The 26,784-nt window shown below is 45.4% G+C and overlaps 1 protein-coding gene across 1 annotated transcript in view; it reads left to right on the plus strand.

The window, feature by feature from the left end:
* TEC (tec protein tyrosine kinase) overlaps positions 1 to 26,784 on the plus strand; it is a 589,535-nt gene that overhangs the window by 112,775 nt on the left and 449,976 nt on the right. The window contains exon 2 of the mRNA XM_078678221.1: positions 6,370 to 6,422. Within this exon, the coding sequence (XP_078534347.1) occupies positions 6,382 to 6,422 (41 nt within the window). The 5' untranslated portion in view covers positions 6,370 to 6,381. The remainder of the gene's footprint in view (positions 1 to 6,369; positions 6,423 to 26,784) is intronic.

Consider the following 26,784-nt stretch of genomic DNA (forward strand, 5'->3'; position numbering starts at 1 on the left):
TTCTTTTCCGCTTTTAAATTGGATGGCTGAACTCTTTTCGGATGAAGACGGTGACTTCCTATTGGAGGCTGTTGCAGCTTATTTTGCATACACAGTTATGTCATAGACCTTTTTCATGTTTGATATGCTGAGTACTAGCATTTCATTGACAATTCATTGACTTATTTGTCAAGTTTTTATTATTTAGCTTGCCTATTGGCTTAAGCCTCGATAAAGTAGTTGGCTGTTTTATTTTTCTTTAGCATTAAATTTTCCTAGTTTTTAATGTTTTACCTTGCGGACCGTCCACATATAAAGTTGCAATCTGCTCTCATGAGATGCCACTTCTATTATCTTATTCAGTTCGTTTCCGGATCATGGGGAGGTGTCATCTAGATCCTGGATATCTTTACACCGTGTTAAGTTAGCATGGGCTCATTACCGGTTTAAACGCCATTTTTCCTTTTTTGCAACTTCTGCACACGACACTTAGTTGTTGCTTTAGCTTTCAACCTAGTAGTTCATCGTGGTTTACATGAGAATAATATGTTATTGCTCTACTATCTGCTTTGCTTGTTAAACTATATCTGTACAGCGACTGCTGAAGTTTCAAGAACAACACGATACAGAATTGTTATGAGGTCTGATCTCCACGACTTCATACTCATAACATAAGTGCAGCTTCTGCCAATTCTGGGCATGAGGCGGGTTTTATATTGCTTTGCCGAACACACATACACAACACTTGATGCGGTTCACATGAAGAGAGAGCTGGTGTATGCTGATGTGATTCCTTCAAATCTAAGACACTAAAGTATGGGCACGCCCTAAACCAACACAAAGAGACCTTCTTAGCAAATAATATAATATGTGTATTAGGGAGGGTCAGATATAAGCAGCCGCGGGCCGTGGAGGGAGTTACGGTGAGGCAGGGAGGCGGGGAGGGGGAGGGGCAGGGTGGAGCCCTCTCCACCCTGCCCCTCCCCCTCCCCGCCTCCCTGCCCCACCGTAACTCCCTCCACGGCCCGCGGCTGCTTATAAGTGTTGCTAACTCTTATTCATTTACAGCATGTTAACATACTGTCACCATTCGCTTTTTATGTACTAGTAACTATGCTGGTAATTTTGCTACTGATAATATGTGTACTTCTATTATCTAAGATACTACGCCTGAGAAGACGGCATTAGTAAATAAACATTTCAAATACACATGTGTTCTTCTTAACTCCATGTTCTGGTTTCTAAGAAATATATAACGACCGACTGTTCATGAGTTCCACGTATCCTGAGGTACTATAAGTTCATATTCTGGATTGTCTAAACATTGAGAGTTTGTTATATCCAATGTGACACTGTACCTAGCTTGCTAAGGGGTTTTTGATTACTAAGGTGAGTTTTGGGGCACCCTAATTCGCCGAGGTTCCAATCCTCTGTCCACAGTTCTGTGTGAGAACAGAAACCCTGAGACAGGGGCACCCCTGAGCCTTGCTGGAGCTTCATCACACTTGCGATACAGCTCCAGCAATGCGCCACCTTTACGGCACAGATACGTCACGCATCTGTGCTGTTTTTGCCCCATGATGCACCGCATTGTAAATGCAGCACACCATAGGTGACGGAACAGCGGCACAGAATGACTAACACATCCCTGGTGATGCGCCAGTCATCATAAATCTATCCCTATGCTTCTTATCTTGTTAGAGATGAACCGCCATATGTATCATCAAAGTTTTTTGCATTTCCTAAATAGCGAACTTTAAGGAATAAATAGCGATTCTTTACCATTCCTAGTTTGCGATGAGCTATTTGCTAATTACAAATTACCCATTCATTTCCATGCAGCAGGAGGCCCATAGGAATGAAGGTGCAATTTGCGATTAGCAATTACCTCATCGCAAATTACGAATTTTTCCGAGGGTGCAGGGGTGTCTCAAGAACACCCTGCTGCACCCCTGAAAAAGAAATTTGGGGGCATATGGCGCACATAAATTTTGAAAACATTCCTTTACCTCAAAAACGATTTTCAACTCATAATTTGAAAACACTGCACATGGGGAAATGACTTAAAATGTCCTTAAGACACATAAAAGCGTTTTTTGATTGCCTTTGCAGCATGTTTCAGTCACCTTTAACATGCCTATGTAACGCAAACATTCAAAATCTAAATTTGCCATGCACAGGTGGGAGCATATTTACAAGCAATTTGCTCCACAGACAAACTTCTTACATTGAAATGGGAAAAATAACATCAGAGACTCTCAATTACCTTATAAAGAAGCAGACACCATTATGTCCTTGTCATCAATATTAAAACCATTGCTTTTTCTCAAAAACGATTTACAAGTCATAATTTGAAAACACTCCACAGCTCCTATGCACATAAAAACCCTGTCAGTACTAATACTTCACATTTTCTCCAATTACAATTTCTCAAAGAAACAAAATCTATTTGTAAAACACTTGAGACAAAGCAACATTTGAAAAACACAACTTTCTTCATAATTTTCTCCTTAAAGCACACTATTTTCTATCTAAATTAAAGAAATCTTTTCTCACCTTAGCAAATACTTTGAGTTTCAAAACAGTCTCAGAAACACACCAATTTGTCTTCAGCAGAGCAAAAGGTATGCACTCCAGAGTCTGCAGCTATCAAAAGCACAGAAATGCTGTAATTCTTCACACATATCTCTCATGTCACCCAATCAAAACTCTTCCCTCACTTTTTTTCAAATGAAAACCCTTCCCCCCTCTGCCATTTCATGCCTTTTCTGCATGGCAACCACGTCTTGGAAGACCTCTGGTGTTTGCAAGTTCACACAACAATGTTGCAATTGAACTCTGAACTCTCAGTGCACCTCATATCCAGTGCATTCTTTCATTTAATGATTTTTTCTTGACCACTCAAAATACATCTTTCAAACAACTCATCCATGCACCCTAACTTTCTGTTTTCAGCAATCAAAATCCACCAATCACTGTTACTGCTTCATTAACACAGAAACTCCACAGTTTTTTTCATTTTAAACTCTTATTTTTTCAACTGCCATTTCATTGCCACACTTCATCTGACTGCAGGAGAACCTTCTCTCACCATGTTTTCTGTCTGGATTGTTGGACATAGTTACATCTATTGGGCTCAGAGGTATGCTGAGAACAGGAATTTACCTAACCTCAATTTACAAGATGTGGAAATTAAGTGGTTTGGCCACAGAGGATTAAAATGTCACCAATTGATACCATTGGTGAAAACCTTTATGCATTTGCCAAAACCTGACCTATTAATTGTGCACTGTGGAGGCAATGATTTGGGCACTTTGACTGGGGTAGGTCTGGAAATGCTTTTAAAGGACACCTTTGAGCAATTGATGGCACTTTTTCCTCAGACTGCCTTGGTATATTCAAATATATGCCAAAGACAGAAATGGAGGTGATCAAACCAATTTTGTCCACAAATTGAGAAGTCGAGGAAGCATGTAAACAAATCTGTTTCAGCTTACATGAGAGACCATGGAATGGGCTCCCTGTACAACAATAACTTGCGTTACTACATGCAAGATATCTACAGAGGAGATGGAGTTCACTTCTCAGATGAGGGCAACAGAGTTTTCATTTTGAATTTAAGACTGTGCATTGGTACCTACTTATAAGTACCTAAATGTACCATAAACCCAAAAGCTCTTCTCAGAGCTACCCTACATCTGATCACTCACAATTATTATTTTACTCTAACTTTTTTCACTAATTTTCAAGAAAGTACGCTCCCCAGAACGCTTCCCGGTTCGCGAACCGGGCGCACTCCACGCAAAAAAACTAAAAAAACGATATATTTTTTTTTTGCCCTGCGAGACCCTTTTAAAGCCTCCACATCAAACCTAGGGGGTCAGGGACGATCTACTATGCCCCCTTATGGTCATTTGCCCCTTCGCTTTGGCCTCCTCTTGTCTCTCGATCCTACCGAGAGACAAGATGGCGGCCGCTACGGACTGTTTGGAATGTTTACAGACGCCGAAGAACCAATCAGCTTCGCAAAGCTCCGAAGCGGAGCGCTGTTACAGATATATATCTTTTTTTGAACGTTAATTTCTCAAAATCCACTGGAGCACATATATTGAGACCTAGCAAAGGCACATCGGGCTACCAGTCCCTACAATTTTGCCAAGTTTCGTGCAAATCCATTCAGCCGTTCGATTATTATTATTTTTTATTTTTTTTTGCCCCGCGGGGCCCTTTTAAAACCTCCACATCAAACCTAGGGGGTCAGCGAGAATCTACTATGCCCCCTTATGGTCATTTGCCCCTTCGCTTTGGCCTCCTCTTGTCTCTCGATCCTACCGAGAGACAAGATGGCGGCCACTACGGACTGTTTGGAATGTTTACAGATGCCGGAGAACCAATCAGCTTCGCTTCACAAAGCTCCGTTGCGCGAAAAGTACGCGAACTGGAGCGCTGCCCGGTCCGCTGTTACAGATATATATCTTTTTTTGAACGTTAATTTCTCAAAATCCACTGAAGCACATATATTGAGACCTACAAAAGGCACATCGGGCTACCAGTCCCTACAATTTTGCCAAGTTTCGTGCAAATCCATTCAGCCGTTCGGGCTAAAAGTGAGGCCAACCGCCCTATGGAAAACTCAATGTTAAAAACAAGTTTTGGGACCCCCCTTTTTTCTCGGCCCCCCCTTGACGAAACCCCCCCAAATTTTCAAGGGCTGCTCAGAAACAAAATGTGCCATTTTCCTGAAAATTTCAGCCAATTCCGTCCACAAACGCCAAAGTTATTAGACATAGAATTTTCAAAAATCCCATAGGGGAAAAATCCTAACTATATATACCTACTGGCGACCGCCAGTAGGTAATATATATATATTGCATGAATAAGACCCAATTGTAGCAGAGCGCTGTGCGATGGACACTGCGAAATACAATAGCAGCAACGCCAAAGACTGGCTAATTAAATTGTTAGGCACTGGATAGGCGAGACACCACTTCTCAGTATCAAACAATTAGAACACATCCAGGAGGGCTAGACTGGTGAACCGAAAGCAGCCCTGGGAAACATGCTCAACCCAGTCTTACCCCCTTCTCCTTGCACAATCTCCCTCTTTACTTCTCTTATCTCTCACTTCTCTCTCTGCCATTGCTTGCTCTCTACCTTTTCCTCCCTTCCTCGCTTCCTTTCTCTTGAAGCTTCCCCATGCCTGCTGCAATGAACCTCTCGAAGCTAGGAAAAGTGACAGAGGCACCAGGAGCAGCCGTGAGCATTCAAAACCATCCTCGCAGGGCTCCAGCCCATTGAGGAAATGCCAGGTAGAATAAAAGGCCGGTATGGTCCTGGCATCAAGAGAGATACATGTTAGTTCAGTAGGTATTTCTTCATTAGAAGTAGATTTAGAATCCTCTTGCAAAAACTGTTAAATAATTTTTATTGATGTAATAATAAAAGTACCAGAGTTACAATAGAACATAATATGAAACAATAGAATAATATAATGTATAACATAAAAAATATTACAATAAAGAACACTCTAATTCAGAGATAATAAGTATAGGGGAAATGAGATCATCTTATGGTTAAGAAATGAATCCTCTTGCAAGATTAGAAAGAAGGATGTGTGAAATCCATGGAGGATCAAGGTCTAGATTGTACTGTGTACTGTTTAAAGTGGAAATTAAGGAGTGTGGCTAATCAAAGTCTAGATGACTACACATTTAAGCCGTTGAGAGGCGCCCTGTTTCCTTGCTTTCCCGGGCGAGCTTTGAAGCCCAATTAGGAAGCAGAGAGCCAAGTGACATTTTTGTATACCAAAAGAAATAGTCTCTGGTCCATCCCAACTGGATACAGCCTGAGACATCTTCATTCCACCTCGCCTGTCTACATTGTGTTGGTACCCGATGAAGCTGTCTCTGAGGCACATGGTGGGGACAAAGGAAGGTGCCGGTCTGCTGAAACAGAGGAGAACCCACAAAGTGGTTCATGTCATAACGGGAGCTGCAGCCTTTGAACATGGTACCACGGGCGACCTGTATTCTTGGAGTTTTGCAGGGGGAGGCAAGATATTCACCTCGAGTGTGTGGACATTATCCTTCAACGATCATGCCTCATCTGGGTGTCACTGCAGGGATCCAACATGCTGATAGACGCCATACTCTTCTGGTGGTTAGTTAATCATTGCTTTTTTCACACCGCTGGGACACTCTGCTATCAGGGACCACGCATGAATTCATCCTTCAGTGAACTATAGTGTTTCTAGTGTTGATTATTTTTACCCCATACATATGCTTCTAATGAATGCTGAAATGCATTAATCTTAATGAACCCATGCCGGCTGAAAAGCCATCTTTAAAATTCAGCCATTCACAAAACAATAAACCTTTTTTTGTTTTACAGCTATGTTGATAGATGCAGAAACATTCTCTAAGACTCAAGAATGGAAATTTAAGGTATGGCTTGAATTATTCTAACTTTAAGCACTGTGGTTGAAATGTGTGATATCAAAGCAGCGTTTTTATACATGTAGAGCAGTACCTCCGAAGCATTGAATCTTAGTCCCCTTTGCAAATGTATTGCTGACTAATTCACAAGGCATACATAAAACAATTATTTAAGACATTTGTCAAAGTTGTCTCAACATTATCCCTTTCCTGTCAAGCCCCAATCTACTTACACTACCCTGTCAAAACATTTAAAGGAAAGTCTTTGTGGGAAAACTATCTCCAAAAGATGACAGGAACCTTATCACTGTCCTGGTGTCCTCCTTACATGAGTCAGAAAAAGAACAGAGGCTGGGGAGCAGCTGTAGGTGCAAGGCTTGATACAATATGGTAACTGTAAGGTTCCTTAAGGGAACAGGATCTCTTTTCTTTCTTATGTATTCTGGATATCAGGCTGCCTATCCCTTCATTTCCAGATGTTTCTCCTTTTCCCCTTAGGAAGAAGGGTTAGGGTGTAAGGTTGGAGTTCATGCTGGATTGTAGTTTTGATGTACATTCTGTTTTTATTTAAAAGACAATGCTGTAATTTTCATGAAAATGTAGCTTTATATTGGCTGCTAAGTATAACTGTTTGCTTTAAAATGCCAATTTTCTACCATGCTTTTACATGTTCCAAAAGTGTTCTGGGAGCTTGCACCTGAGGGATGAGTAAATATTCCATTCATATGATGCATAACTAGAATTACACATAAGTAACTTGTACTGCAGACACTTTTAGCCTTTCACTTCAGCGCTTGAAATGGACATACGCCCGCATGCTTGCCGGCAAAGGGACATCATTAGGAGTACGTCTGAGTAAAGGTGGATCTAATTCAGCAGCTAATGAATGCAGTGAAAGCCTCCTATTTATTCACAGGAGACCCTAGAAGTAAGACAAATATTGTGAAACATTATCAAACCCTAACATTTCTCCTCCGAACCAGGGGTGTGAAGAAGGACCAGCAGAATAACGTCTGTGACCCATGGAAGGTGAAAGAGTTCTACGATAAATAAGCATTGCCTGGACATAATATGAGGGCCTCCAGGTAGACAGTCAAATATTATTCCCTTTGCAGAATGGCTCGCCAAACTTGCCATCCTAAGATTTGAATATAGAACTTTTTTTTTTTTTTGAAAACTTTTTATTGATTTTATAACACAAACACAAACAACTTGCAAGGAGGGAAGAAAAAGAGACATCAATATACACAACGTTGCATTACATGGTGCTGGAGCGGGAAGGACAATCCAATGGGCGTTCGTTCTATCTAGAAAGAGTTGCACAGTGGGGGGGGGGGGCAGAAGAAACAAATTGCAAACAATATACAATAGTGTGTGAAGGAACCCTCGGGTTACGGGGACATAGATACAACATCAGGGTCGGGGAGAGGAGGGGCACATATATCACCACGATAAGTGTTCCACTGAGTCCATATCTTTCCCCATTTCCGGGGGGTACCACGAGAAATATACACGTTTTTTTCTCTGAACATGCACCAATCCATATTTTGTTTCCATTTCAGAAGTCCGGGCGGGCCCTGAGCGCCCCACAATTGCGCAATGTCTCTTTTGGCAATCATGTTGCCCAAGGTCACCCACCGAAGCTGCGACACGGAGTAATCATTCGGTTCCCATACGTTCAGCAGGCATCTCCTAGCTTCCGGCATCGATCGCACCCCGGTAACCTCACTCATCACATCGTGCACACGGGTCCAGAATCGCACTATCTCAGGGCATTCCCAGATGATATGTAAAAAGGTGCCCAGGAGACCACAGCCACGCCGACACAAACCATCCACAGAGAAGCCCATATGCACCAAACGGGGACCAGTGACATACACTCTATGCAGGATTTTAAGTTGCACAAATCTAAGGCGCGCCTGGATGGCCACCTCTTTAGGGGAGGAGATCGCCGCCTGCCAGTCCTCATCGTCCAGCTCCAGCCCATCACCAGTCCAGACCTCTCGAAGTCGAAACAGGAGATCAGACCTGGAGTTGATTTATTTTCTTATAAATAAGCGAAATCGTACTATCAGGAACATGTCCATCCAGTACCCTGTCCTCAAGCGGGGACGACTCCGGAATCTCCACACCCGAGGGGAAGACTGAGAGCACCGCGTTGCGGATCTGTGCATAGCGAAAGAATTCGCGATCGCTCAAAGCGTATTCGGTTTTCAATTCCTCAAACGTCTTCATTCTCCCCTTAGTCCAAACATCATCGATCCTGCTGATACCAATCAGGTCCCACCTATCAAACCCCCGGAACTGCCAAAGTGAGCCAAGTGTATCAGATGCGTACAGGGGGGTGGCACGAGTCAATTTATCAGTCCACCCAAGCGCCATGGAAGCATGTCGCCATACCTGGACGGCCGTCCTAGTGGGGCCCGTCACGTTGCGAGGGGTGAGTTTCGAGTAGAGGGCTCTATTATAGTCGCCCCCCCGGTAACAACCATTTGTCCATCGCGAAGGCCGGATTCGGCAAAGGGCCATACATGCAATGATTTATTGCCCCCAGTTGAGACGCCCAATAATAGCGACGGATATCAGGCAAAGCAATTCCACCGTCGTACCACGGGAGCGACAATTTAGCAATGGCAATCCGGGGCCTCCCCCCCCCAAACCAGTCGTCTCTGTAAACTCTCGACCTCACGGAAATAAGTAGCCGGGACAACGTCCAGTGTGTTTTGCAATGCGTAGAGGAAGCGGGGCAGAGACATCATCTTAAACAATGCCGCTCTACCCAGGGGAGAGAGAGGAAGTTTCCCCCAAGCGACCACATCTGCTCGAAGGCGCTGAAGAGGGGGCAGTAAATTACGGTCAAACCGCAGTGCAGGGCTCAGCGAGATAAAAATGCCTAGATATTTAAATCCATCCTCTACAATCGCGATAGGACAGCCGCTTGGCAGAGGGGGGGCGGTACCCGACAGGACGTATACACAGGACTTAGACCAGTTGATGACAAGACCTGAGTTTTTGCGGAAGGATGTTAGGACATCAAACAATACAATGAGGGATTTACGGGGTGACGTAAGATAAAGCAGAATATCATCAGCGTAGAGAGATACACGGTCCTCAAACTCCGAATTCCATCTAATGCCCTTCAGGGACGGTTCCCACCGCAACCAGGCCGCCAGTGGTTCCAAGGCAAGAGCAAACAACAAGGGGGACAGGGGACAGCCCTGTCGCGTCCCTCTGCTCAGAGCAATGGGCGCAGAGACCCGACCATTGACCACCACCTGGGCCATGGGACCTGCGTAAAGCAATTTGACCCACCGAACGAAGTCCGAACCGAAACCAAACTTAGCAAGAACCGCCCACAAATACGGCCATTCTATTGTATCAAACGCCATCGTAGCGTCCAAGGACGCCAAGATGGCGGGCTCACACAGTGTCTCGGCCCGTGCCAGAACCCCGTGCAACCTTCGGAGGTTAAGCGCCGTGTTACGATGCGGTATAAAGCCGGATTGATCAGGGTGAACCAGGTCCCCAATAACGGTCGCCAAACGTGTCGCCAGCAGCTTGGCCAAGATTTTAGGTTCCGCATTAATCAACGAAATGGGTCGAAAAGAGGCGCAGCGATCCCGAGGTTTACCATCCTTGTGGATGACAACAATAGTGGCCAGTCTCTGGTCTGGCGGGAGAAACCCCACCTCCAAAGACTCAAGAAACATAGAGCGCAAATGAGGAGCTAGCGAATCCGGGCGCAGTTTATATCCGAGGCCTTACCGGATCGGACCGAACGGACAGCGGCGACAATCTCGTCCACAGTAGGCGGAGCATCCAGAGCATCTCTATCAATATCAGACAATCGGGGAAGTGCAATATCACGCAATAACAGGTGGGAGTCCTGCTCCGATCGATCAGACACCTGGGAGTACACCTCGCGGAAATAATCGGCAAAACATGCGACAATATCAACAGGGTCCGTATAACACTCTCCATTCTCCGCAACAATGACAGGGACGACACGACTCGCACTTTCTCTCTTATCCAACCAAGCAAGCAGTTTCCCAGCCTTATCACCCACATCATACAGGCGTCCCTGCTGTTCCCTCCCCATTTCCTTAGCAGCTTCAGTGACCAGAGCTCTGTATTCATGTTGTTTCAACTCCAGTAGATGTAACCCCTCAGCGGTAATCCCAGATTCCAAGCCCTCCTCCAGGGCCGTGACCTCCCCCTCAAGTCGAACCGTCTCAGCACGGTTGGCCAACTTCACGCTACCAATCAATGAGAGGGCCTGGCCACGAATGACAGTCTTGTAAGCTTCCCAAAGTACACTAGGGGAGGAAACAGAGCCCACATTTTCCTCAAAATAACAATCGTGTGCCTTAACCAGCTCATCCCTGACCCTGGGGTCCTTCAAATACCAGGGGTTGATCGGGGCCACGCGGCCCGCCGAACCCTGCCGTGCATCAACCACCAGCACAAGCGGAGAATGGTCCGAAATACCCCGTGCCAGATGTTTAACTTCCCGTATGAGGGATGCATGGACCGAGGGCAGTAAAACGTGGTCTAACCTCGAGAGACTACCATGAGCACCAGAATGATAGGTATATTGCAACTGTCCCGGGTGAAGCAACCGCCAGCAATCAGTGAGCCCCAACGTTTCCAGGAAGTCGCTCAACCAAGTCTGGGCCCTCGGCAGTTCCCTGGGAGGGTAACGATCATGCATTCCCGAGACCACCGCATTAAAATCGCCCCCAACCAAAAGCAAACCCTCGGGGAGGCCCAGGATAAGGCCACTCAGATCAGCAAAGGTGGTGGCCTGGAGGCCCGGGGGCACGTACACAGAAATCAGAATAAGAACCTTCCCCTCCCAGCGCCCCACAATGGCGGCGTATCGTCCCTTATCAGCCAAAATGACATCATCAATGGTCAAGGGGAGGGAGGCCCGAACCAGAATGCCCGCCCCCCTAGAGCCCGAAGTGAAACCTGAGTGCGCCACAAGGCGATAACCACGCCTATTCAAAGCGTAGCACTTGTTGCCGAGCAAATGAGTCTCCTGCAGTAAGACAACATCTGGAGTCAAACGTTTCAGCAATTGCAACACCACCCTCCTCTTAATCCCATCCCCCAACCCGTTCACGTTCCAACACAATAACCAAAGTCCCCTACCCCCCATCCCCGTGTCCATCCCCCTCCCGGCCCCACACCCAGAGCAACTGCAAAAAACAGGAGTGCGCCTTTCCTTCGCCTTGTAAGTAACAAGAAAATTCAAACAAACAACCCAGCCCCCCCAACAATGTCAAAACAACTATACCCCGCACCCCTGCTGAAGACCAAAGAGCCCCATAAACTCGCAGTGTGCCTGTCGCCCAACCACCCAACTAAGCTACGAAAAGGAACCCAGGAGGAGAAAGGACCCGTTCACCCCCCACCCACCCCCAAAAGACTATTACTTGCAAACATTAAAACACAGCATAGCACAGTTCAAAGCCAACAGGAAAGGTACGGGGTCAAAGTCAACAGTTACTCTTGCTCCGTCGGGCCACCTTCCGCCCGATCCGATTTGCCAGAGTCCTCAAAAGGTTCATGATCCGTAGGCAGCGTGTCAAGCCAGTCACTCACAACCCCAGGATGGTCGAAGAAAAAAGTACGATCCTTATGTACCACCCGCAAACGGGCCGGAAAGAGCATGGCATACTTCATAGACCTTTCTCGGAGTCTCTTCTTGACCCCCTGAAACCCCAGCCTCTGTTTCTGGACCTGTTGTGTAAAGTCCGGATAGAAGCTGACAGTAGAGTTCTCAAAGGCAATGGGACCAGACTGCCGCGAAGCCTGCAGGATAGCGTCTCTGTCCCGGAAATGAAAAATCCTCGCAATGATAGGTCGAGGGTTAGCACCCGACTTAGGTGTGCCGCCGGGGATCCTATGTGCACGTTCAACAGCGAAAAACTTGCTGAGACCCTTGGGCGCCAGGTGATTCAGCACCAGGTCTTCCACCAATAGGTCCGTCGAGGCAGCAGTCGATGATTCCGGGACCCCAATCAGGCGGATGTTATTGCGCCTGGCACGGCTTTCATAGTCCTCTAGGCGCCCAGAGTAATAATCATTGGCTTTCCTCAGATTCCCGACTTCCGCCTGCAAGTCAGAGACGTCGGTGACCAGACTAGAGGTCGTAAGATCCAAGGATTTGACCTTTTCGTTTGTCTTCGCCAAGTGCGCCCTGATCAGATTGACACCAATCGCCACCGTATCCAGTTTGAGAGTCAAGGCCTCATATTGTTGCCCCAATGAGGCCTTCATACCAGTGATGGCGCCCATTAGATCTCGCAGCGAGGGCTCGTCCTCAATCGATGAGTCCTCCGGCATTGTCGTCGAGGTTTTAGCTGTCGCTCCCGGTGAACCCTTAGCTTGAGTGTACCGGTCCATAATGTTCGTTTGTAGAGCACTCCCTCGAACGCCCGGTTTAGGCCCGCGCTTCCCACCCTCAGGCTTGGTGGCCATCTTGGATCCTGGACCCGCACGGGTCCCCTGTTGACGGGTAAAAATGGTGACTGCGGTGGCGAATGTAGGACCAAAAGGGCGAAGGTGGCGCCAGTCTCAGATCTGGAAACCGCTACAGATCAGCAGTGGGAACGGAGAGACCAAGGGTGTAGGAGTATCCGGCCGCCTACGGAGCCGACAAAGTCAGGTTGAGCTCCGGACAGAAATCGAAACCGAAAGCTATCGCCAGCCCACGCAAGTCTGGCAGTCCGTTGTTGTTCACTTACTGCACGGCAAGCGAGACAAGATAGCGCGGGGCGTCACCACGGAGCAGGCCAGAAAACTGCGACAGTCTGTAGCTCTGGACCCCGAAGTCCAAAAAAGTTCGTTGAACCAAAGAAATGAACAGTAGAACTGTGCCAATAAACACCCGTCGTCCGAACCAGGATAAAGTACAGGATAGTCGATGGAGGTGGCGAGGGTCCGGGAGCCCTGTGCTCACGCGACCATCTTGGGTGCGCGCGAAGCTCCTCCTCCGAATATAGAACTTTTAATGCATACAAAATCATAACACCAATTTTCAATTCCATCATTGTCTTGCTAAAATCATACATTAATTTCTTTGCAAACTACTTCAGTGTCATATTCTCACACACTTCCAACGTCTGACCACTAACGCTATGGGACTCCCACTTTATTTATTTTTATTTTTTACTTATAAAGTTTTATAGAGCGCGAACCAGACCCAAAATAGGGTATCAGAGCGCTTTACATCAGCCATAAGGTGAAACATTCAAAGGTGAACAAAACATACAGAGATAAGAAAAACAAAAAAAATAGTCTGCGGGTAACAGGGAGTAACAACATTAAGAGAGCTTGTTCTGAAACACAAAAAGGAAGACCATTCACTTCTCCCAACACTTCACTCTATGTGAGTATGACTTTGACACCACAAACCTTCCCCTCAGAAGTTCAAATAAGGCTTTCCTGTGATATTATGAGAGCTGTGGAGTAGGCCACACCTCATCCAAATTACTTGCTTTACAGATACTTTCTCAGACTCCGATAACTGTACGGTTTCTATAAAAAGCCTATTGGCTTTGTTCACCTGTCCATTGTTTTGGGAATGGTTTAATGAACACTTAATATGAGAATTGCAATGTTTGCATTACAAACTCTTAATTCTAGTGACCTGATGAACACTCCATTATCTGTACTATGTGATTGAGGAACCCACTACGCCGGACACACACTCGACCCGGTCTTCTCTTCTAGCAAGGACATCGCCTTCAGCCACGCCACGGGACTCCACTGGACGGACCACAGCTGCGTCCACTTCAGCTTCAGGAGGACCACGCTCCACCATCACCAGCAACAGGTTCCCCGCAGAAGCTGGAACAAGATCACTGCAGACCAGCTCGCTACTTCCCTGAGCAAGAACCCTCCCACCAGCACAACGAACCCCAGCCAAGCGGCCACCAACCTCACGAAAGGATCAGCGACTGTGCAGACGACCTCGCCCCTCTGAAGACCCTGCCGAGCAGACCCGGCAGCAAGAAAGCCCCATGGTTTAACGACGAACTCAAGAGCTCCAAGAACTGCAGAGCACTCGAGAAAACCTGGCGCAGAGACCCAACACTGGACAACATGACTGCCCTCATGCTCGCCACTCGAAAATACCACCAACTGATCCACGCCACCAAGAAAACCGCATTTAAGGAACGACTGGACAACAACGCACACAACAGCAAGGAACTCTTCAACATCGTGAAAGAGCTCTCCAACCCCAACGCCGGAAGCAACGACATCACCCCTTCGCGAGACCTCTGCAACTCCCTCGCCTCCTACTTCCACAACAAGATCGCGGACATACACAACAGCTTCAGCACTTAACCGACGCACGCCACAACCGAACAACCGCCCCCCACCACTACCCTCCGCGCCTGGACCCCGATCAGCACCGAAGACACCATCCGCACGATGAACTCCATCCACTTCGGATCTCCGACAGACCCCTGCCCTCACCACGTCTTCAACAAGGCCGACGCTGTCATCGCACCCCACCTGCGGGACACCATCAACACCTCCTTCGACACCGATACCTTCCCGGAGAGCTGGAAGCACGCCGAACTCAGCGCTCTACTTAAGAAACCATCAGCCGACCCCACCGACCTCAAGAACGACCGCCCCATCTCGCTGCTCCCGTTTCCGGCAAAAGTCATCGAGAAGACCGTCAACAAGCAGCTGGCTGCCTTCCTCGAGACGAACGGTCCCCTCGACCTCTCGCAGTCTGGCTTCCGGGCCAACCACAGCACCGAGACCGCCCTGATCGCAGCTACCGATGACATCCGAGCCCTGCTCGACAACGGAGAAACAGCGGCCCTCATCCTCCTGGACCTCTCCGTGGCCTTCGACACTGTCTGCCACCGTACCCTAGTACAGCGCCTCAGCAACGTCGGAATCCAGGAGAAGGCACTGGAGTGGATCATCTCCTTCCTCGCCGGAAGGACACAGAGAGTCCGCCTCCCCCCGTTCAGATTGGAGGCCACCGAAGTCATCTGTGGCGTTCCTCAAGGCTCCTCGCTCAGCCCAACACTCTTCAACGTCTACATGAGCCCCCTCGCAGCCATCGCACGCCAGCACAACCTCAACATCATCTCCTACGCCGACGACACCCAGCTGATCGTCTCCCTCACCAACGACCCCGCCACCGCCAGAGCCAACCTGCACGAAGGGATGACAGACGTAGCCAAATGGATGTCGAACAGCCGCCTGAAACTGAACTCGGACAAGACGGAAGTCCTCATCCTGGGATCCTCACCCTCCGCCTGGGACGACTCCTGGTGGCCCTCCGCCCTGGGCAGCGCACCCAAACCAACAGACCACGCTCGCAACCTGGGCTTCATCCTAGACTACTCCCTCTCCATGACCAGACAAGTCAACGCTGTCTCCTCGTCGTGCTTCAACATCCTGCGCATGCTACGTAAGATCTTCCGATGGATCCCCACCGAGACCAGGAAGACGGTCACCCAGGCCCTCGTCACCAGCCGTCTGGACTATGGCAACTCCCTCTACGCCGGAACCACCGCCAAACTCCAGAAGAGACTCCAGCGGATCCAGAACACCTCAGCACGACTCATCCTGGACATCCCCCGCCGCAGCCACATCTCCGGACACCTGAGAGATCTGCACTGGCTCCCGGTCAACAAGAGAATCACCTTCCGGCTCCTCACCCACGCACACAAAGCCCTACACAACCAAGGCCCAGGACACCTCAACAGCCGCCTCAACTTCTACGCTCCCAAACGCCAGCTTCGATCGACCAGCCACGCCCTCGCCGCCGCCCCCCGCATCCGAAGAGCCACCACAGGAGGAAGGTCCTTCTCCTACCTGGCCGCAAAGACTTGGAACTCCCTCCCGGCCCACCTCCGCCTGACCCAAGACCACCTCGCCTTCAGGAAGCAGCTCAAGACCTGGCTGTTCGAGCGGTAGCGGACCCCCCCCCCCAGCGCCTTGAGACCCCCCGGGTGAGTAGTGCGCTATATAAATGCTTTGATTGATTGATTGATTGATTCTCTGAAAAATACTTGCCTTAAGAAATCAATGATGCTTTGTTCATAAACTTTAATCCAAATCATTTTCTAAATTAGTCTCCAAAGACAATAGTGAATTACATTTTCGTAAAAATGTCTCTTTCGCTCTCTCTCCAATTACCTTTTAGGAAATGGAGGGTTGGGTAGTGCTTGTCACTTATGAATTCTACTGATCCATAATGATCCATAGCTTAACAAGCCAAATATGGTCTAATACTCCTCTTATGCTACTGAGTTACCCTTATTGGCCAAGCTATGCGGGTGGACAGCTTTAAGCGATCATGGCCCTGTGGTATAGGGGGAGGTGCGATGAGGATACGCTGATTCTTTCTCCACAAGATCTGAGACTTTATCCACCAATGTTAATTTTCTGTTTTGTATTCCTGAAATTGTTTTGTGACCTGGATGATTATCTATTTACGTACCTTCACTGATGTGACTTCACGTTGTTACATCGGACTATAGGTTTCTTAAATCAATAAGTGATTGTTTAAATAAAAGACTGAGTTTCTCGCCTATTCTGTTGTTTTGTGACGCAGGGCTTCCTTACCAGTCAGGATGGTGGCCATACCAGGCATTATCGGCCCCATTGGGATTATGAGATCCACAGTATTCCTGCAGCTCGGGTCGATTTTACCTAGAGACTGAACTTGCTGCAAGCAGTTGCGGTCTCCAGGGGACATACTTGTCAAACACATGCTGGAATCACTGCAGATGCACCCATTCTGCTATGATATTCCCCCAAACCCCATAATCTGGAGTATTTCTACCCCCAGTATTGGTAATTCTTTGCAGTGGAAGAAACATAGAACATGAAACTACCTGGTGTGTTACTGACCCATCTCTTGAGTGCTAGAAAGTACAAGTTAGTTGGAGTCATGCTGACATTTATTCATTAAGGAATAATTCCCCCCTCTCCAGGCTAAAGATCCAGCTAAGGCAGCTGTTGACTTTGTAGGCTAATAAGGCCAGTTTCTACTGAGTAGTGGTGTGGAATGGCATGTTTACCGCCATATCTGGTTGTGGTTGTGCTCCTGAAGGTGGGTCTCAAGAAAAGCTCAGCAGTGCGAGGATTTTGCCAGGAGAGTGCTTGAAGCGCAACGCACTGGTCACACACAACGTTCAGCATGATGTTGGTAGCACACGTTTACAGGTAAAGGTGACTGATGCTTGAAGACTATGATAGAAAGCCTGATAGTGAAAGTGAAACACTCAGGGTGAACGTTTATACCCCTAACAGTGTTGTGTACTTGTTTACTGTAAGGTAAGCGTACACATGCTAGATGGCTGCTGTTTCTTTGCATGGTGAGCATATCTGTCCCAATGACCGCTCCATATAAACCTCCATAGAGGGGTAATTGAACAGTAATAGTAATCCATATTATGTGTTGGTTTACTGTGAAGCTGGGTAACAACCATGGTTGCTCATACTGTAACTGCACAATGTACATTACAAGATTAAGGTTTGTCTCTGTTTTTAGGCCCTGGTATACACTTTGGAAGTAACGTGCTGCTGCATGTAAACTTTGTACACCTATTGACAGAAGAAGGCAGATATGTTATAAGCCCCCCCAAAGAGTCAGTTTTATTATGAACATCACAGGCTACATAAAGTTCATGTAGAACTAAGTAATGCCTGGAACACCCCATCAGCAGCATAGACCTTCAATCATCTCAGCCTTTCTCTTACTGCTGACACCCAGCTGACAATAGTGGAATCTGGTTCCAATGGAAAAGTGCAATTTCACCCAAATTTTGACATCCGGGATTACAGGTACCCTGCAAACACAGGAAACAACCATTACAACGCAGTCATTACAACGCAACATCCTTTACATCACATGCCACTACAACGCATGCCATTACAACACATGCCACTACAACGCATGCCATAACAACCTAGTATAAGGTAAGTAATAAGAAATAGTAATTTTTACCCCTACACTATCCAACACTTACCCTACTGTTGCACTCACTGGAGTGGGAATAGTAATTTTTACTCCTACACTATCCAACACTTACCCAACTGTTGCCCTCACTGGATTGGAATAGTAATTTGTACCCCTATACTGTTGCCCTAAAAGTATTGTGCGTTGTAATGGTATCCGATATAATGGTATGCATTATAATGGAATGCGTTGTAAGTGTAGTTTCTAAAAATGCGTTGTGATGGCATGTGCTATAAAAACATGCGTTGTAATGGATGTTGTGATGTAAAAAACGCGTTTTAAAGGAATGCGTTGGAATTGCTTGCGTTGTAACGTCCTATATTTCCCAGATACACAGGGCAACATACTACAGGACAAAAAACAAAACTGAAGTATAAATAACAACCCATGGCATAACATGAAGCACTGTAGAGGGAGGGTAATTGAAATGCACAGTATCATACCAAGAAAGATAAACTATCAGAAGAGCATATGTATGCTGATGGTGATGCCACACATTTTGTTTTATCATTGAGCTTCATAAATGCATCCCCGAATTACAAAAAGACATTTAAATGTTTGGATTTCCCTCAGAATATATATATTGTTTTAAATTGAGATAACGGAGAATCAGGAGGAGATAGTTTCTACATGATAACAATATGTACTTGAGCTCAATTAACATTTATATATACCTTCAAGGGTGGATGAGTGTTCAACGACTGTGAAGACGGAGGCTCAGGGAATGGAGTTTGTTTTAGTAACTCAGTCCAGGGAAGAGCCCGTTGGGTAGGACTTTGAGGCGTGTTCTGGACACCTGATAGCAAGTTCAAGGTGAGGTTGGAGGATCATAACTTCTGCTTATAATTTTAGACGTCTGAAGGTGCTCTGCCACTGTTTATGGGATTCTAGACCTGATGTTCGCACAAGCAGCTCACAAGTAGTTGGTGTAAATGTTACTCTCTCTTTTTGTCACCTGCCACTCACTTTACGATGTGACCCTTGTGCTAGTCCAGCTTGTTAAATGCCCATTTACGGAGGATCACAAAATGAGCTGCCTAATAACTATTAATTGAGCAGGTTCCTAATTTCGATCCCCTTGTGATTGACTGTGCATGCTGGGATGATGGATTGCAAGAGACCGCAGGCCTCCATCACTACCTTTGCATTCCAAAATGGGAAACATTTTTAAGCAGCCAGTGCCCTTTAAAATCATAGGCAATGCTTTTCCCAAAAATATTGTCAGTTTGGTTAAACATTGGCAAGGGGCATTCAATGATCCCATGGATCACTGTCTGCTCACCCAAAGGCTGCCAAAAAAGACACACAAAGGGGAGGCTGTGCCAGCAATCACAGCTTTCTCTTGGCGAACCAGATACCGCTCCAACTTGGGTGTCCGTATCTTATCAATGGTTCCATTGATACATGCCATTGCGACTCACCGCTTGGCTTCTTTTACGCCCTCTCCTATTTGTGCCTTGGAATCCGTTGCAGAACCACTTTGTGAGTTATAAAGACTTTTCTGAATTGCAAAGGTGTTTTGATACATGAAAAAACACTATTGTATGGTTGAAAATCCGGTGGTTTTCCAATTGAGATTTGCAACTACAAAACAGTGTCCTACAACAGACCTTTCACATGTCAGTGACATCAATGGCGGCTCGGCTGGTTAAACTGGAAGACTTCTTGAAACTAAACATGGAGATCGGGATGGTGGACATGAGGCAAGTGACGCTGTAATGAATTGCCCTCAAAATTACAGACGTGTAGTCAACGTTGGGGCTGGCGTGGTCGCGTGGGTTCCCTTCTTGAATCTGCATTGCAGATACTTATGGTTATTTTATTAGGACACAATCGGTGGGATGTTTTCTGCCTGGAGTGTGCAATTCAGTAATGTATATTTTAAGTGGCGGAAACCCGAAACAGTAGGTGTTGTGATGTGCTTTATGAACGGTTTTACGTATTTTCGAAAAATGAAATGACATTTAATACTTTTAGTGCATCTTATGGAAACTCATAAAATTATATTTAAAAAACACACCTGTCCGAAGAGGGAAATGTTCGTGCAGGAAGAGGAAGAAGATGCAAGGGGGGAAGGCCAGCCAGGTAGAGTTCAAACAATGGTGACAGATCAGGCTGCTCTCTGGGAGTTACTGCCCTGAACTCTGCAGATAAGTAACCTGGGTGTTGGTTCTGTTTAAAGTGTGTCTGATGACATTACCTAGAAAGCATGTCTCATTACAGCTTGTTCGCCTCACAAAGCTGATTATGTCAAATCTTTAGTACTCTGCCGTGCTTTGGTCTCGGAGCATTCTTCAGACACTGATGAGAAATATTAGGAATATGATAATTAATTTTCAGATCTACTGGTAAGAAAGGTAATGGAAACCAGGAATTATGAGTAGGGCAGTGTGCCATCAGACTGCATGCCCTTTTAAATTACATTCGTTTTATAACCCCTTCTGTTAATCAGTTCAGTTCACAAGCTGTATTCGATTTAGAAACAAATCATAAAAGCAGAAAAGTTAATCATTTCTAGGGAAAGTATTTGGAACTTTGCCACAACATTCTGCTGTTCTTGCACAAATAAGCCTTGTCAATGTCAGTGGTACTTATTTTTTGAAGCAGTGTTTACCGTGTTTAAAGTGTCCTTTAATGGATTTATAAAACTGTTTGTACTAGGTACAGTCCGATTACCTATAATTAAAATGTATTCTTTGAAAGCACTTGTTTTATCTTAAACATTTTGTGGCAGCCTATCTTATACTCAGGGCCACTGGATTTATGTTTATATCATTCTACAGCTGCAGGGTTTTCCGTATTTGTCACATAATCCGTCATCTGCTGCATAATCTGCAGATTTGAACAAACAAATTGTTTGTAGCTCAAACAGATCAGATGTTGCTAAAAACGTAGCAAGGTGTGTTCCTGCACACTGGAAAGAAATTCACAAAGGTCGCCGGGTCATCATTCAATAGCTTATTGCTGTATTTGGGTGTTTCACTGGCATTAATCAGGTGAAATGTTTGCCCAGACAGTGCAACCACGTGCAACAAGCATATGCAAATGCAATAAGGTTCCCTAAGGTGATTATTAATAACTTTATTTTTTTGTAAGCTGTAGCTGGGTGAGCAGTTGTGCTATAAAAGTGAAAGAAACAGTAAAAATGCTATGACTTGTATTCGGCCTCTGCACAATCTATTGGTTTTACCAGTGTTTTTAGACATGTTCCGCAGCAGCACTAGCTGTTGTGCAGCATATCTTATTGTTAAAAAAAAAAAAGAGCTAGCCCATATTAGAAACTTGAGGCTGCAGTACCCTGGTAATAGTAAAGGTGATTGATAGCAGCAACATATAACATACTTCTAGACTTTCAAGTGATAACCCAATGCGTTCTACGTGATAAAGTAATGCTTTTTTTGTATTGATATAATTGAACTAACACACCTGAAAAAAGAGCAATTTGCATGAGTAACGTTCATTACTGGAGGCAGTGTGTGTGGTGTCCTGGAGTGAGGTGGTCACCCTAGTGCTGTTGCGACAACCTGCAACTAACCGGCACAAATTAAGCACAGTGCCTAATGGTAGAATTCCTCTCTATCCTCCAAATAGATTCAAAGTATTCATAATTGAAATGGTCCAATGCTGCTTTTAAATTAAGTAATGGTAAGTTATAGTGCAATCTATGGAAGTATATGCTTCGTAAAGATACTAAGCCAGTTCAGGCATTGGTGCTCTATTGAGATAAGGTGACATGCCCCACTTATTAATGTGTTACGGGGGGATTTCTGATCTATTGCTATAGGTCTAGATCCCAACTCAGGTTGACTGAACCGTTGATACCTGTCATAGAGTAAAAGGCAATCCACTACTAGGTCAATCAGTTAAGGACTTACACCACTCTAAAGAACCACTTACTACAAATAAGTTTTAAAAGTTTATTATAAAGCCAAAGTTAACTGGAGATACAAACATCTCAATATAAGGTTCAAAAGATATACTGGTATCAATACAAACATAAATTTTCTAAATGCTCTTAGTCGGCAGAAGAATATCACCAAAACCAATTCAAAAATCATCAGAGTTGCAAGAATAGACACAAGCTGTAACTTGTGAGTCATTTACAGAAAGGAAGAAAATCCAGATTAGACTGTCCCTACACTAGACTAAGTGACATCCCTACTTAGTAAAATCTTAACCTAAAAAGGTGTCAGCCGTGGTGACTTCCAAAGAAGATCACTCACTTCCCTTAGTCTTCGTTGTGAATCGGTGTCTCGCAGTTATCCTATCTGCCTACCCATCCGCTCTCTTAGGTTCCTCAGACCATCTGCCCTAACTCCACCCAGGGGTGCTGTCCCTAATACAATATTCACATTTACAATAGAAACGCCCTTTAGAGACGCCCCTCACGTGGTGTCGGTTCTGGCATTTTCCATGCTGATACTCCTCTGGGCCCATCGTTAGCGTTGACCTTGCTTCTCAGGCTCTTCTCCGGCAGGACGGTACCCCCCAGGAAATTCCTGAAGCCTCCTCCAGGCCTGTGCCTGACTCCCTGAACAAAACTCTATTCATGACTCTCTTGATTGGAACCTCCTTGCACCTGCAAACAGACACTTGTACAGTGGGCCCCAAATTCCGGCCTCCACCGTATCTTCCAAGTCGTAAACCTTCGAGCAGGCTCCGCAATTTATGCTTAACATGACCTTCCTCTAACTAACACATGCAGATCAAAAGAAATGACCTTATCTATTCAGGCCTATTAGAATTACATGAAACAGGCCTGTGCACTCGGTAAACCTTTAATTTCTTAGTCTAAACAGCATTCTAACTTATTACACACAATGGTTATATGAAACACTTCTATAAAACATATATTTCAGTTCTATGATCAATAATACTTTGAATTACAACAACATTAAAATCCATATCATGTGAGAGTGTAACAGCACCTTTCATTCTCTGTGAACGGCCATGTGGCCTACACATTTCTACGTTTAGCAGTATTACATTCTCCTCTACATCAGCCACATAACATGGGATTTCAACATCATTCTAACATCTCTACACACTTCTACATTAGCTTTTCACACTGATATATGCATTCTATTTTAATTAAACACTCATGTATTTTCACTCTATAAATTCGACACTCCTATGTAATCTTTACTAAACTGATGCAACGTGCTTGTAAATATGGTGCACTTCTATTTTTTTTTTCTCGATTTGCGCTCTCTCAGTTCCCCCCTTTGATGACTTTTAGTAGTCATCACCATCACAACACCATCCCTGAGGTATGAACTGAATCAAACTGAACTAGTTGCAGTACTCTCTCGTTTCATCATCTCTAGAGCCCTCAGACTCCTGTACTGATTATCCTGCATCGCAGCTAATCTCCTCTCCTGCTCTCTCATGGATCTCTGCAACCTATTTGATCTATACCATTGGTACAGCCGCACCAATCCCCACAAGGTGATTATACAAATCACTATTATGATGATAGGTTTCAGTATGTACCAAATGAAACCTTTTCCTAGGTTGGCAAACCAACCTCCAACTTTACCCATTCCATGACCTACTTTTTCCCACACATTTACCTGTGTCAAATCCTCAATCTCATGATGAATTTCAGTGATGTTCCGTATATACTTTTCTAGAGGTTTTGAAATGTCTGGAATGTAAGTACAACATTCCTGAACCTTCAAAGCCTTACAGACTCCTCCCTCTTTGGCTAACAGAATGTCTAGAGCAAGTCGGTTCTGAAGAACCATTGCCCTTATCGATTGCATCTCTCCCTCCACGAGCATTAATGATCTAGCAGTACTGGCGGACAACCTATCTACAACTGTTGCCAATCTTCTAATCTTGACATCATTCAGTACTATCCCTAAAAGAGGAAACATAGCACCAAATACGTCTCCAACTACCTCCTCATTGCTTACATCCCTTCTTCCTCTAGCTTGAGTTCCTCCCTCTATAATTTCTAGATCCTTAGCATGGTATATTTTGGGGAAGACAATTGCTAAATAACATGATCCATACCAATTATATCCGGTAGTTTCACGTATGCATTTCTTCCACAAACAAAATATACATTCGGGATCACCTGCATTCCCTTCAAGAAATCCTTTGTATAATATTCTAATTGGAAAGCATGTTCACAATTTACTTCTTCCACAAACACATTCTCATAATAGGTATTACCCCTATATATACACAGTTTCTCTTTTTGCTCTCGATCTAAAGCTATTGGACCATTACTACCCTTTCTTTTGTGTGACCTTTCTTCTTCGGTCCAATCTGTTTTCCATTGGCCTGAAGCCTTTAAGATCTTCTGTCTCCTATACCGATCATCCACCTGTCCTATAAACCTTTTCTCAATTTCTGACACTTTACAAGTCAAATTATTTCTTCGGGCATGTGAAGTATCCAACGTTTTCCAAGGAATGAAAAATTTCTTTAATCTATCTTCACTCTTATAGTTTGGAACTTCTGGTAAAACAGCATCAAAATTTGAAAAATAATACTCAAAACCATCACGTTCATAAAATATACTAAGCAACAAACTACATGTGATTCCATAAGTCAATGGAAGATGATGATATCTAATACCTTCGTCTACAGAGGCTGGCAATTGCATGCACACATAGCAATCCCTTGCCTCCATAGCATCAATATATTCATAAAGCAATTTAGCATATGCATTTGATTTGAAATTTCCCTGTGATTCATCCACATGCAACCTACGAGTCTCTGCTGCTAGTAAAGCTTTATCTTTCTCTGTATTGTCCCCCCTTCGACCAGCAGTAGTAGGTTTCTGTATCGATACAAGTTTTGCTTCCTTCGTTGCCTTCTCTTCATTTTCATGTCCCACTACATATGATATAGTAACTACTAAAACTATAAGAAAAATTACTCCCACTAAAAGTGTGCCTACTATGCATTTTGTCTTGCGGTTTGGGTTGCCGGCCTCCATGATCTCAAGACAGTGTAGTTCTGATTTTCTTTCACAACACAAAGTCTCTTTTCTTTGCTTCTTCAGCCTTTCCGAACCACACCTGGAAGCTGATAATCCCTTCTGCAAGATCAGTCTTTGAGTTCTATAGCAACAGACAACCCTAGCCCTTCTCCGTCCACTAAATGAGAAGTCCCTAAATTTCTTCTTCTTCCACTTGGCGCTAGGTTATCTTTCAATCTGCTTATTTACAAAGTCTTTAGCAATCTGGAATCATACGTGTTCCAGCGGCTCTAATCACGTATTCTAATATTTCTAAACGAAGAATGATCTCCTCGAGTGTTGGCATCGTTGAACAAAAAGTCGGAAATTCTATTCTGTTTAAAGCCAGTTCTCTTATCCTGCTCAGATAAGGAGGATTGGGGATAGTGAGTGTCAGCAACCCTTCGACCTCCACTCCTGGTACCAACAACACTACTTCCAATGTTATGATTGGGTCAGTACTGGTCACTGTCACTTCCCTCACCCTCCCGGATCTCCGTGCACTGGACATCTGCTGCTAGGTAGGTCCACTCAGGAGTAGCGTATCTTCTGCAGGGCACTTGCACCCTCCTCGATCTTCTCGGACCTTCCTGTTCCTGTCTTTGTGCACCTTCGTCCAAATCCGAGTCTTCAGATATAGGAGCAAGAGTTCTCTCTGGAGTTGGCTTCAAGCTCGGCCCCTTCTTTCTTTCAGGCCAACTAGCTTCTCCACGCCTTGTTCTCCTATTTCTTGTCCTCACACTCGGTTCTTGATCACTTTTGTCTTGATCTGTGTCTGAGCCGTATTCACAGCAACTTTCTCCTTCGGTGGCAACTTCAGTTTCACTGTCGTCCTGTCTTTCTTCTGCTGGATCTGTAGCACTCCCAACTTCTTTCGACACCCCCACAGCTTGACTGATCCCCTCTAGTGGTTCGCCATCCACAGCTGGATTTTCATCTGTGAGAGGAGCTGTTTCTTCTAAGGGTGCCGGAACCCTTCGAGTATGGGAAGCATGAATCCAGTTTGGCAGCCCTCCACACTTTACAGCAGTATTCGTTGTCAGGATTATTTGGTAGGGCCCCTTCCAGCGCACGTCTAGGCAGTTCTTCCGGACGTGTTTTTTCACAAGCACCCAATCGCCAGGGCACAAGTCGTGACACAGTTCTCTTGAAGATGGAACTTCAGCAGCCTGCACCTGAAGAGACACAGAATGAATGACATCAGAAAGTCCCTTGCAGTAATCCAGGATCAGGTAATCTGTAATATTCAACAAAGCTGTAGTTGGAACAGACGGAAGTCTCATTGCCCTCCCCATTAAAACCTCATGTGGAGAGAGACCTGTCCTCCTGTCTGGTGTGCTACGCATACTCATGAGTACCAAGGGCAGAGCATCAGGCCAGCTTAAGGACGT

The sequence above is a fragment of the Lissotriton helveticus genome, chromosome 2_2, assembly GCF_964261635.1.
Source record: "Lissotriton helveticus chromosome 2_2, aLisHel1.1, whole genome shotgun sequence".
NCBI lineage: Eukaryota > Metazoa > Chordata > Amphibia > Caudata > Salamandridae > Lissotriton > Lissotriton helveticus.